Source organism: Gavialis gangeticus, unplaced genomic scaffold (assembly GCF_001723915.1).
Source record: "Gavialis gangeticus isolate Ggan-Ray unplaced genomic scaffold, GavGan_comp1, whole genome shotgun sequence".
In the NCBI taxonomy this organism is placed as follows: domain Eukaryota; kingdom Metazoa; phylum Chordata; order Crocodylia; family Gavialidae; genus Gavialis; species Gavialis gangeticus.
The window spans coordinates 69,731,964-69,746,441 of NW_017728994.1; the positions used below are offsets into that span (position 1 = coordinate 69,731,964).

Genomic DNA, 14,478 nt, shown 5'->3' on the forward strand with positions numbered 1-14,478 from the left:
CTTCTTGCTGTCAATTCCTTTATAAAAAGAAAGGCTCTGTGACAGTTCTGTCTGGGTACCTTTGATGCTGCTGGTGCTATTGGTATTGAGCCAGATAAGTTATTTTGACCTGCCGTATCTTGTAGGGGACGAGGAGGTCTCATGGAGGCACAATGCCATGTTGTGCAGAGGCCCCAGCACCAGGAAGGGCGTACCTGAACACATACACAACCCCACAAGCACCCATGTCATGATTTTTGCCTGCCTGTGGCCAGAGGTGCAGGGCCCCAGACTCCTCCTGCACCTATCTCCTTGACAGCTAGCAGACTGTGGCTGCAGCAGGCCCTAGCACAAGTTTTGCTTGTCAGCAGCTTGAGGTGCAGTTTCTCAGAAACCCCTGCACCTATCACCTTGAACCTTGACAGGCTTCATGCCCTTAGCAGCAGCTACCACCCCTGCAAGTTTCATCCAAATCAGCTGAAAACCAACAAAGTTATAGATATTTCATTGATTCCCTATTATACCCTACGGCTGAATCTCCGAATCTTTTCCAAATCACTTTGGAAGCTCCGAATCAATTTGGAAAGCCTAAAGCTTCTAGCAATTCGATTCATAGATTCATAGAAGTAGGGTCAGAAGGGACCTTGTAGATCTTCTAGTCTGACTCCCTGCCCTGGGCAGGAGAGAAAACTGGGCTCAAATGACCCCAGCCAGGTAGATGTCAAGCCTCCTCTTAAAGACCCCCAGGGTAGGAGACATCACCACTTCCCTTGGAAGTTGGTTCCAGATCCTAGCTGCCCTGACTGTGAAGTAGTGCCTTTGGATGTCTAGTCTAAACCTACTCTCTAACAACTTGTGGCTGTTATTCCTTGTTACCCCAGGGGGCACTCGGGGGAACAAGGTCTCTCCCAAACCCTGCTGGTCCCCCCTAGTGAGTTTATAGACAGCCACTAGGTCCCCCGTCAGCCTTCTCTTGTGAAGGCTGAATAGGTTAAGGTTCCGTAGCCTCTCTTCATAGGGTCTGCCCTGCTATCCCCGGATCATGCGGGTGGCCCTCCTTTGGACCTTCTCAATGCTGTCCACATCCCTCCTGAAGTGTGGGGCCCAGAACAGAACACAGTACTCCAGCTGCAGCCTGACCAGTGTCACAGAGGGGGAGGATCACCTCCTTGGCCCTGCTTGAGATGCATCTATGGATGCACGACAAGGTATGGTTAGCCCTACTGGCTGTGACCTCGCATTGTTGGCCCACATTCATACTGGAGTCAATAATGACTCCAAGATCTCTTTCTGCCCCTGTGCTCTCGAGGAAGGAGTTTCCCAGCTTATAAGTGTGCTGCTGGTTCCTACTGCCCAAGTGCAGCACCCTGTACTTGTCTATATTGAAATCCATCCTATTTTCATTAGCTCACCCCTGTAACTTGTCCAGGTCCTGCTGTAATCTATCCTTCCGTACTAGTGTTCCCACCTCGCCCCAAATCTTGGTGTCATTAGCGAATTTGCACAAGGTGATTTTTGACCCCATCATCCAAATCAGTAATAAAGAAATTGAACACTGCGGGCCCAAGGACTGAGCCCTGTGGGACTCCACTGCCCACTTCCCTCCAGGGCAAAAATGACCCATCCACCACCACCCTCTGAGTATGACCCTTCAGCTAATTTACAATCCATCTGACTGTGTAGGCATCAATGCCACAGTCACCTAGTTTTTTAATGAGAATGGGGTGGGAGACTGTGTCAAAGGCATTGCTGAAGTCCAGAAAGACTACATCCACCACGACACCTGCGTCCAATGCTTTTGTGACCAGATCGTAAAAGGCAATCAGGTTGGTCTGACAGGACCTGTCCCTAATGAAACTGTGCTGGTTGCCCTTGAGCATCATCCCTGATGCTGGCCCATCACAGATGTGCTCCTTGATAATCTTCTCAAAGAGTTTCCCCAGGATTGAAGTTAGATTCAGATTCATAGATTCGGCCTTCGAATCATCCAAATCATCTCTGAATCTGAATTGCAATCCAAAACTTTGCACAGCCCTAGAAATCACCCATCTCCCAGCTATCTGCACTGGCCACCAAGCTGGGAGGTGAGTTTTAGTGCCCCCTAGTGCCTGGTATGGGCCACTGAAAGGGTCTGGCTGCCTTTCATATCTGTCCCTGGCCCCAGTGCCAACCCCAGGTTGTCTTTCTCAGCGGTCCTGACTAGTGCTCTGCTGAAGACTATACCCAAGGTGGTTACACTGGCTCATTTCTAGGATTTGGCATGCATGGTACAGAAAGGAGTGGGTAGGGCATGCCTCACAGCAGTTGAGCATGGCATAGAAACAGAATAGATTATGCGCAAGGTGTCCACAATACACATTAGAGAAGAAACTTTGAGAGAGAATGAACATATGCCGTAACTGAGTTAATGCTCTACATGCAGAGCCAGTCACATGACTTAGATTAATATTGCAATATCAAAAAAGCTACTTGCAGGCAGTGTTACTTATTTTGCAAGAAGGAAAGATTTCTTAGGGTGGTATCTTTTGTTGGACTAACTGTACAGTAGAGTTTGTCTTGCATTTGAAAACTCATCTAACTCAACTACACAGATGGTCCAATAAGATATCACCCTAAGAAATACTTGCCCCGCACATAATTGCTGGATGATCACAGCTATAACATCACTCTTATGCTACCATATTATTTACTGAGTATTTTCTCTTTCTCTCAACATAAAAATGGTCATCAACACAGAAAAGGAGAACTGGTCTAATATAAAAATCACTGAAAGAGAGCCTAGCATTGATATAAAAAATAAATCTGAATAAATATAAGATGAGGGCATAACTTAGGTGACATGAAATCAAGGTTCTTGCTACAGTCTTGCCCTATGCCATCCTACCATACCTGAACCTTTACAGTGTGCAGCCTTTCACATCACTCCCCTGAACCATGTGCAAGTTTAAGAATTCTGTAGATATGTAGCTCCATAATGGAATATTAGCTCCTTCCTTCCCCCACTGATACACACAGTTTTCAGCCCTGTACCTTCCACCTGAAGGTACTGAGGGGATGTATGTAGTTGCTGGAATCTAACTGAAATCACTCTCCATGTTATGCACATGGAGTTATGCCTAGTGTCCAAAGTAAATTCCAGCAATCTGATGATCAGCCCGTGGTTATTCATACTTTCTGCCTGACAGATTGGGTAAGATGTGTACATCACAATAGCTGATTCAGTTATCACTTAAACCATTGTAAATCAGGAATCACTACTGATGTAGTCATGAATGCCACGTGCTCCCGGAGGCTAGGGGGGCACAGCAAACTCCCACAGGTGGCAGTGGCAGTGTTGGCAGAGGGAGCATGGTGGCGGCAGGCAGCTGCAGCAGTGCCAATGGTTGGGGGGTGGATGGCGGCCAGCAGTGGTATCGGCAGCACTTTTTACAGGGTGTGCCCTGCCAAGTTCAGGGAGTGCACATGCACCCACATGAACCCCCTACATGTTGCCAATGGATTTGTGTTAAACTGGTGTGGGGAAAATCAGGTTGAGTATATCTAACATCCTGTTCTAAATATAACCCTTCTCCTACAGACATGGGAGACTGGTCCCTCCTGAGTCTGGGAAAGCACCTGCAGAAGCTGCTGGGGGTGTCAGTGGTGGGGACGGGGCTGGCGAGCATCCGCAGAAGCCACTGGTGGCATCAGTGTTGGAGATGGCCCTATCGGGGAGAGGGAGAACGTGCCCCACCATCCCTCCACCAGTCGTCTATGCCTACAGATAGAAGGAAAAAGGAAAAGGAGGAATAATAAACTAAGGCAGGTGGGCAAATTTCCTTCTTATATGAAAGTTTCAGCATTCTGACTAGAAAAAAAGAGTTTCCAACTTATCCAGAGATGAACTCACTGACCCAGAATTAATATCTAGATGCAAGTCCTTCTAGGAAGAAATTAAAAAAAAGGTAAACGTCTAAATTTGTTCCTAAGTATGTCATGATTCCCTGTCCTTCCTGCAGTACCTATGTTAAAAGGGTGTTTCCACCTTCCTCCTTTTTTAAATTAGGACAGAATTAGTAAGACAAATTTGCAACAAGGAATCAGCAATATTTAGCTGCTCCATGAAGGCTTCTTCTGACAGCTCCAGCTGACTGCAACACTGCTACCGTCCCACCCCACTACCCATACATGATAGACTCTTCAATGACACATTCAAGTCTGCAGTCGCATCATTTTCAGGTATCATTTCACCTGTCTGAGAGACAGAGCAAGAATCCATTTAACATCATCAAGAGCAGAACCTTTCCTAGTTCTCTCACAGACTAGGAATTTATGGAGCATGTCTCAGTGAAATGAGAAACTTTTGGCTCCAATCCTGATTTCTTCTCAGCTCACTAGAGCAATTTCAGCCATTTGGATTAAATGACTCAGGCCTCGCTCCTGCTATTTTACAGACCTTGCTCTCTAGCTTTCATTGAAACCTTTATAAAGTTTTGTTTTAAAAACCCTAGAAATATACATCTCTCACTGCAGATGTACCTTTGATGAATAAATCTTGCTTGAACTCTTTTAATTTCTAAATGAGAGCCACCTTCTCTTGCAAGACGAGAGTTCTCCAGCTCCATCTTCCTTGTTCCCCCCTTTCAACTGTGTGCAATTGGGACATACACTTTAACCTTGGTTACCCAGTTCTGATGTACTATGCTCACTTTCTTTTCCTACCTTCCCTAACAATACTGGAATCCGTCTCTTAAAAATTTCCCTTTTGACCTTCCTTTCTTTTTATCTGAGATTATAATTGACCGTCTCTGTAAGATATTATTTCGTTTTGTGTTGCCATATAAAAGGGATCCAGTATAAAAATAAACCATACTGTTTTATAACTCAAACAACAGCAAACACTGGCTGATTCTCAGTTTTAAAAGGAATGACATTTCAAATCTTCATGGTGAGATTCAAAGAATAAATACTACCTGTAATAGTGAGATGTCATTCAACTCTGAGAAACTGAACTGCTGCCCCATTAACTGTGCATTTACTATTACCTGTGTACATAGCTAATGAAGCAATTTGTTTCTTAATCAGGTGTACAATACCCCTCTAGCAAGATCTTCCTTCCATATCCATTGGTTGTAAATTTTGCATATACTGAATTAATTTATATTCTGTACAAATAAAAAAAAAAGAAAATGTGTGTTTTACAATGGACAAATTCTATCCAGCTGGGCTATAGATGAAAATATTTTTGAGGGATTCTGGTTAGAACAGCAAAAGCTTTAAATGATTTGCATGTAACACTGGAATCCCAGAAGAAAGAATATAGTTCTATAAAACATAGAGATTTGGTTTATAGCATTATTTTTTTTTAAATGTGGGTATCAAAAAACCACTAAAACATTTATAAATATATATTACATACACACAGAATATTGCTATAGTAACTGAACTTGATCTTCAAGATTGATATCTTCTGTACAAATAAATTACTACAGGGTGGGCTATAAGCCTCCATAGTCTCACAGCTTGAAATATGAAATTTTAATTTAAGTCTCTAAGTATCTGTGGTTTATAAGGTTCAATTGTTTAAAACAGGTGTTAAGAAGAAGCTTCTAACAGATTGGTAGAAATGTGGTAGTCAGGACTCATTAGTTAATCTGTACACCTTGAAATCATAATTGCATTCCTGGATCAGTTCAGCACCACAATGGTTGTCAGAAAGAGGCAATATTTACTGAAGAGTGGAATTCGAGATACTAGCTATAATGAAATGTCAGTCAACATTTATTGGTGACAACTGTGACTAATTTATGCCATTAATTATTTTGGAAACTGGAAGAGGGCTTGAGCCTATTTATATATGAAAACATGTTTTCTTAACCAACTCTATGACATGGTATTTCATTCAAGTTTTAGGAGGTGGTGACTTGAGAGTTTGGGGAGTTTAGCTATTACATGTTGCAGGATGCTTTTGGTATTAATTCTATACATATGTTAATCCCACAAAATTGGCCCCAACAAAGAAATTAGCCAAAATTTTATATAAATTGTGCTATTCCCTCTCTGAGTACTTGGAACAAGATGATGTCTGAGGGCTGCCATGATGCCCTCTAGTGGCCACCTCTATCCTGTCCTCCCTATTCAATTTTCCTTGGGTGTCAACCTGCTCACTATCCTGCCATGCCTTGATGTTAAAGAAAAGTAATGAGGGAGGTTGCCTCCCAGGGCTGATGGGTCCATGGGGCTCTCTCTCTCTTCCTCTCTCTCTAGCTTTGCCTTGATTGCCCTTCTCGGGGCTGAACCTTGCTGGCCTTGAGGGCTAAATTTGAGGCCTCCTTTCTCCCCTACAGCCACACCTATGCCTTGCCGGTGATACCAATTGGCACTTCAGCAGGGCAGCTTGCCCCAAGTACAATACTTGACTCAGGTCTCCAATCCCTTCCTGGGGCATCAGCCTTCCTGGCTCTGGCCCCCATTCTCTGGCTGGGCCCCACTTTGGCCTAGGTCCACTGTACCAACCTTTGACTCCTGGGCACCAGCCTTTTTTTCCCCTTCCCGGGGCCTGGCCCAAGCCTTCCCAACCTCAGGCCATCTCTCTTGCTTTTGTTACTCAGGCTTTTACCTTCTCTGTTCCCACTTGCAGGGCTCAAAACTCCCACATGTCCCTTGGGCACCCTTGTGCCTCTCCTCATCACACCATTTCAGCCACACCTGGTCCACCAGTTTAATTATAACAATAAAAAGGCAAGCATCTGCTTAAGAAACAAAACAACACCCCCCAAACAACCTCCATCCCCTTTTGCAGGGTAAAACAACACTTGGTAAACCCTCTTACTGGTAGGCTGTCACCTCTGCCTCAAGGGCATCCCATGCTGGTCTGCTTCTATTACTTATACACTCTTACACACTCTGGGTCTACTTCTGTGGGAAAGTAATAAATCAATGTTTGTATGGGGCAAAATCAGGTGGCAGTTTAGAAATACACATAGATGTCACTAAAGATCTCTCTGCCTGTGATTACGGCCTTCAACAAGCTATTTAGTTGCACAGCTGGATTTTTTCATTTAAACTTCTGCCTGTGGTAAGGGGTCATGGCTTTCTACCTATACAAAGGTGGTAGAAAGCCCTGCAATTGGGTACTATGGACTGATTCAGGAAAACATTTAAGCATATGCTTAAATTTAAACACTTGCTTTGGAAGTCTTATGGACCTCAATGGGACGTGGCACGTTTAAGTACTTTCACAGGGATGATTTCCCTATTTGGGGTGATTACATGAATAAACAAGTTTGTGCTCCCATCACACAGCACTAAGCTAATAAGCTGATTTTATTACAAATCTATATATTCAAACATAGCTTTTGTAACAAAGTGGTAGAGCATTACATAACATACTTAATATACAAAATATCAGTAGAGTGGAGGCTAAAAAGAGAAGAATATTGAATATGAGATTTTTACTGTGAGGCTGTCAAGAATAACGGACTGTAGAAAAAAACAGCTGATACAACAAAAGAGTGAACATATTTATATGAAATGGAAAAAAGTTGTTAATATGAAAAAGGGCTCTGAAACCTGTAGTGAAGGCACACATTATTAAAGTGGACTAGGTGGAGAGCACTAGGATGCAAAAGATTAAAAATGAATTCATTATAGTCCAATGCAAATACAAAGGAGGTATACATACAAGTGGAGATAGGATGACTAAGGGACAACCTGAGGAATAGGAATATAAAGTCAATGGAAGGGAAAGAAACATAAATACAAGAAAAAAAGTGTAATGATCCGTATTTTATCCCCAGAGACAGACATGCAACACTAGAGCAGTGTCAAGCCTGTGTAGCAGAGCTGGGCGCTGAGTAGCTGTGCAAAGTGGTGAATCAAAACAGAACATCACTGATTTCTCTGCTAAGTATTTGAGGTGGTGGTCATAAAGCACGAGTCTCCTCTTCAGGGCATAGCTTGCTTCCTTTTGTATCAAGGTAGTACCAAGGCATCTGTGCCAAGGTAGTGAAGTCAACACTTGTATACTATGAGTGTGCTAATGATACTTTTTCTATCAGAAAAGAAGGCATTGGAAATTCAAATGCTAACAGGGTCCTTCTCCTGACAAAGTCCACAGACAATGGACTTGTCATCACAAATACCCTGTTCCATCAAAGGAACAAGTTCAAGACATCCTGGAAACACTGGCATTTGATCAACTATGTGATTGTTTGAACTCACGATCATCAGGATGTCCTGATTATGAGAGCTATGACTATTGCTGATGACTGCTGGATTGACCATTGCCTCATCCATTCCTGAATGTCCATCTGGATTGCTCCTAAATGAAGAGTGCAAAGGAAGCAGATCAGGCACAAGGTAAACATCAAGTGCTTGAAGGACCCACTCAAGCAGTGAGAATTCCAGCAACTTCTGAATGAGACACTACCGACAGAGCACCCAGAAGAGCTACTGGAGTGAATAGGTCAGGCAAAGTACATCTCTACCCTGGATTGTTCCAAGGGCTACTGGCAGATCACCATGGCGGGAAAGGACCAGAAAAAAATGGCTTTTGGCATGCCATGGGGATTATTTGAATGTACAAGGATGCTGTTTGGCCTTCACGGTGCTGCAGCCTCATTCCACAGGCTGATAGATAATGTCCTAGCCCCACATGCAAGGTACGCTGTGATGTACATCGACAATATAGTAATTTATTTGCAATCATGACCTGAACATCTGCGGCATGTGGAAGCAGTATTATGAGAATCGCACAAATTTAATACAACCACTAACTGTAAAAAGTGTGCATTAGGAATGTGGGAGACCAAGTACCTTGGGTTCTGCATGGGACAGGGGCTCATACACCCACTGGCAAGTAAAGTAGAGACCATAGACAAATATAAACCATCACAAACAAACAAACAAATGAGCTCCTTTTGGGGTTTGGCCAACTGTTATCAAAGATTTATACCAGGCTTTGCAGAGTTGGCCACACCCTTGACAGACTCCATAAGGGGCAAAGTGCAGGGTGTGATAAGCTGGATGCCCCCGATAGAGGAGGCTTTTATGAATATCAAGGGACACTTATGTAGTGATGTACTCCTAAGGACCCCTGACTTTTAAGCCTTTTATCCTACAGACTGAAGGATCCAGAATGGTTGTGGGGGCAGTCCTATGCCAACAAGAAGATGGGGCTGAAAGACCAGTGGTGTTTGCAAGTAGGAAATTAAATACAGCATAGCACAGGTATTCCACAATTGAGAGGGAATGTCTCACTATTAAATGGGTAGTCATATATTTCCATTATTATTTAATAGGATGGGAATTCACACTCATAATGGACCATTCGCCTTTCTAAGTGTGATAATGGGTGCATAATATGTTGGGCACTAGTTCTTTTTCCCTTTAAATTCTCTGTCAGGTACAAGCCATGAACAACAAAGTTGCCAATTTCTTATCTCGGTGTAGCGAATCAGCAGCAAGGCCAACAGAGCAGAAAGCATTGCAGGATCAGAAGATGGACAAAGCACGCCCAGAAGATGGCACACTCAGAACACCACAAGGCAACTTGAGGGTGGAGATACATGGCAGGAGCAGTGGAGCTGCTGAGCCGTGGAAGCCTGGTGGCAATGGTGGAATCCCCATGCTGCAGGCCTTACCAGCATCACCATGGCGTGCCAAGCCACGGGAGCATGGTGGTGATGGCAAAATTGCCATGCCACAAACCCTGCTGGCAGCCCCACAGCATGCCAAGTCACAGGAACGTGGTGGCAACAGTAGGACCATTGCACTTTGGACACTGCCAGCGGCACCGCAGCGCATCAGGCTGTGGGAGCATGGTGGCAGTGGTGGGCTTGTCACACCACAGGGCCTACTGGCAGCGCTGCAACATTCCAGGCCGCAGTCAACAGGGGCGAGGATAGCCAAAGAAGAAAAGAAGACGGTGCCAGTGTGGACGTGCTTTATAAGCACATGCCGATGCCATTTTGCCAGCAGAGGTGGCGGGGCAGAGCTAAAAGCCCCACGCCCCAGTCCAATGGGGGAACCAGAAGGGAGTTCCCAGGAGCCGAAGGAAGTCTGCAGATGAGACCTAGATCCTGTACGGGATGACTGGTGGCAGCCTCTGAATAAGGAGCTACCCCTACTGGCTGACTTGGAGAAGTCAGGCTACTTACCTGGAGAAGTGATGTGGAAGTCTGGCTGCAGAGAGTGGAGCCAAGGCAGCAGCAGATCTTCAGGATGAGATGAGAGACACGACTGGTAAAAAAAAGGGCGTCCATGCAACATCAGAGTAACAATGGGTTGGCGCTAGGTGGGGTGTAGGGGAGGCGGAGTCCCAATCACCTCACACTAAAAATCAGATCAAACAAGATACCACTGAGCTGGAGTTAACAACATTCCCCAAGATTCAAGTTCCAACAAAGACATGGCAGAAGAGAAGCGTTGGTGGTCTTGGTAACTAGTGCCAGGGGTCAAACTGTCAGGCTGCAAGACTGCAGGTAGCTCTGGGCAACTAAAAAAGCGTAAGTGGGGAGCACAGCACAGGCACAGAAAGTTACAAACCTCAAACTCAAGTCCAAAATGAAGACCATGACAACATCCATAATAGAGCTTCAGTATGCGGATGACAATGCTGTCATTGCTCAACCTGAAACAGACCTCCAAATCATTCTTAATGTATTCTTAGAAGTCTACAAGAGTATTGGCCTAACTCTAAACAGCAGGAAAACTCAAGTCTTTTACCAACCTGCTCCAACTGGAAAAACAATCCCCATCCCCCCATCCCACTCCATTCAAATCAATGGAGAGTTGCTGGAGATCGTGGATCACTTCACCTATCTTCGAAGCGAACTTTTGTCAAAGGCAGACATTGAAACGGAAATACAACACCCCTTGAAATGTACAAGTGCAGTCTTTGGACGTCTAAGAGATTCTTCTTACATCATGACATCCTTGCTGAAATAAAGCTCTTGGTTTATTGAGCCATTGTCATTCCAACTCTGCTGTATGGCTAGGAAACTTGGATCACATACAGAAGACATCTCAAGAGCTTGGAAAAGTACCACCAATGGTGCCTTCACAAGATCCTTTGGATTAGCTGGGAGGATAGATGCATAAACAGCATTTTGGCAGAAGCAAATTCCAACAGCATTGAGGCCATGATCATCCAAAACCAACTTCACTGTACAGGTCATGTTGTTCACATGCCTGACTCCCGGCTTCCAAAGAGAATCTTTTTCTCACAGCTGAAAGAAGGTCAGCGAAGGTCAAAGAAAGCAGTTCAAAGATGCCCCAAAGGCAAACATGAAGAGGTGTAACATTGACATCAACACTTGGGAGACTTTTGCTTAAGACTGACCAAAATGGAGGAAGACCTCTTTGGGAGGGCCCTCAACACTTTGAAACAGCTCGTCGACAGGCAGAAAAGGAAAAGAGGAACAGGTAAAAAGAACATCAGAACATTCAACGCAGCAACACAGTGCCCATCTCTTCTGGAAACTTCTGTCCTTACTGCAACAAGACATGTGGATCTGGAATTGAGCTATGGAGCCACCTGCAAACTCACTATTAAGATCCTTGGAAGACTTTCTTACTCGTTCGTGAGTGATCGCCCATTATCATCACTATGAATGCGCTAATGATACATTTGTTCATGACAGTACAAAGTCATTAGCTAGTTTGGGTAAGATGCATACTTGTTTTTTTTATGGATTTGCCTCATTCTGTTAATTGTCCTCAAAACTCACCCCACTTGAGTCTGGTCCTCCAGGCTTATTCTTTAAAGTAAATCCACTGAAGTGAGGAAGGATTATCTCATGATTTACGTACTGAACTGAGAATCCTGTGTTTAATCCCCAGCTCTGTGACAGGCTTCCTGTATGACTTTAAACCACTTGAGCTTTTTGTGCCCCAGACATAGGAATGCTTCCTTTCTGCCACCCTTTAGGCATAGCTACACATCACCATATGGCAACATTGCTACTGCACCATGCTTTAGTACTTACTTTTGGAAGTAAAGCAAAATAAGAAGTACCTTTTGAAAGTACTAAAGCATGGCACAGTAACCGCCCCTATTGTGCCGTGTGAACGGTGTGATTTTGCCTCTATGTCGCCATAGCGGTACACTACAACAGGGAGCGTGCCACTACGGTGACGTAGCTGCCAATCACATGTAGACCCACATGATCACTGTAGTGCACAATATGGCAACATAGCACATCTGTAGGTCACCACAGGGCAACATGCATACACGTTCTTTATCATTTATTTCAACAAAACAGATAAACTCCTAGGAGGTGGGACCATTAGTGAATTTAAACCATACCTAGCACAATATAGCCCTGGACTCTACTGGGATACAATCTGATATAATGTATATTGAAGTCAGTGAATTTAGTAGACAGTAAAGATAGATGAAAGGAGAAATCAGTATATTCATATTACTCTAAAACCCTATTAGGACTTGTTTTATATTTTTTTTGTCACATCCACCCACCTATCTTTTTTCCATTTAAATCTGCTCCATTCTACATCAGTGAATCTTAAAAGTCATTTTATTCATGGAGAAGGCTTCTCAGTCATGACTAACTTAATATTCTACTTTTAGTATGCATTAAAGGAAATTCTCTTGATCCACATGTAACTCAAAAGCTGACATAGTGCCCCTTTTTTCTTTTTCAGTCACAGAAAGAACAAGGGAGAAAAATACTTCCTATAAGTGTTTAACAGCTATAAGTACTGTACCCTTTTTCTTTCCACAACAGCATGAAAAAGGGACTTTGCTCATAAGTTAAAGAAACACACTTTATTTTTAATTACATACCCGGAATATAAACTTTTATGTGAAAATAACCAACTCTTTAAATATGCAATTTGCCATCTTTGTTTAATGGTTAGTGCCCTTTAAGGAAATGCATGGTTAAATTTCAGATTCACATTAAGTTAAGGTTAACAAGTGCTCAGTCAGGCAGCTCAGCTCATCTGTATGATAAAAAAGAAAAAAGAAACCCAAGGATGCCATGATGAGAAATGTACTAAAGCAGAAATAAAGAAGTAAATACCTTGGAACTTATCCTATCCATCATACAACAGACCCAGTAGCTTTTCTGAACAAAGGGCTGTAGTCTTCTCTCACACCTGTTTTACATCAAAAGTAACTCTTTATAATAACCATGGAGGTAGAGTGATGGATATGGAGGAGGAGGAGGATCAGGCCCTTTCTATACAGTAAAAGGCAGCTTACTTTTCTATAGTATTTTTCATGTAAAACTATCACAGAACATGTCACAGCCAGCTCAAGCTTGAGAATACAAATATGAGCACAGTGAATAGGAAAAATATTTCATACATAGAGCATGCATTGATAATATATTAGGATGAAAAATCCTAAGACTATATATCGAGGAGAGAGTTAGAACAGAGCTTAAAGAAACTGGTAGATTCATAGAATGGGATTGATTTTATCTCCCCCCTCTGCCTAAGAGTTGGTAGTCACAGGCCTGAGACAATAGGTAAGCTCTGAGATGAACTCTGAAGAAAATGAGATAGTCAGCTGGATGCAGAAGCACTGAAAAATATTGAAATGGATGTGGGCATTGTCTACAGGGAGATCAGAGGGATGGATCTGGCATTTAAAGGGGGCAGAGGGTTAGTAAATTGGAACAAAACAGTAAGTAATAAGGCAGGAGAAATTCAATGAGAAAATTTATGCAAGACTCTCGGGAATTTCCTACTGATTCTGGAAAAGCAGAGAAAGTCATAGGTTTTATTTTGTCCCTATTTTCCCACCCGTCCCAGAAACCTCACTCTATCATAGTATCAGGCCAGCATCCTGTCATTACCTTCTTTTTTCGGGTCACTTTCCAAGTGCATACAAACGTACTTTGGAACCCTTCATCTTTAAAAAAGACTGAGTAAAAAAAAGTCTTGCTCCCTTCCCCCTATCACTCATTGCCATCATTCACCATTTCACTTCAAATCTTATTTACAACTGTGTATTGATTTTTAGGGATGTATGAAATTTCACCGGCTGTTTCATTTCAACACTGTTTTGACTTGTTCTGAGCTCAAAACAGCAAAATTGAAATGAAACAAAGGGCTTGAAACAAACTGAGGTCAGTCAAAATGTTTCGAAAGTTTCAAAACATTTCAAGTTTTGAAGCCCAAGCTGGGCTTGTCTGCAGGGAAACAGAAAGTAAGGAGAGGGAGGAGGAAGAAGGGGAGAAGGACTGCTCTCATATTGACTATGTAGCTGGTCAGTGACTGCGATCCTTCCCTGAGGTCCCTTCCAATCCCAGTGCTTTGGGGGAGGGATGGAAAACAGGCAGGATTATTTGAACTGGCCTGCTTTCTGCCTTGGGGTCTGACAGTTACTGAGCTATCTTCCAGCAGCTCAGGAGCATTAGACAAAAAAGGCTACTACCACTGATCTGAAGGATTTCCTACTTGCTAGCCTAGCCTAGCAAGAGGGAGTCCAGAATACCTTTTTTTTTCTTCCAGATGCTTTTATTTTATTATTATATTCATTGATTTATT

At 43.3% G+C, this 14,478-nt stretch overlaps 1 protein-coding gene across 4 annotated transcripts in view; it reads right to left on the reverse strand.

The window, feature by feature from the left end:
• The window catches only part of ADAM12 (ADAM metallopeptidase domain 12), a 486,667-nt gene that overhangs the window by 440,431 nt on the left and 31,758 nt on the right, over positions 1-14,478 (reverse strand). For 3 of the 4 annotated variants that reach the window (XM_019502986.1, XM_019502984.1, XM_019502983.1), the window contains one exon: positions 10,119-10,175. The exons of the other annotated variant lie outside the window; for it this stretch is intronic. In XM_019502986.1, coding sequence (XP_019358531.1) covers positions 10,119-10,175 — 57 coding nt within the window. The remainder of the gene's footprint in view (positions 1-10,118; positions 10,176-14,478) is intronic. 4 annotated transcript variants of the gene reach the window in all.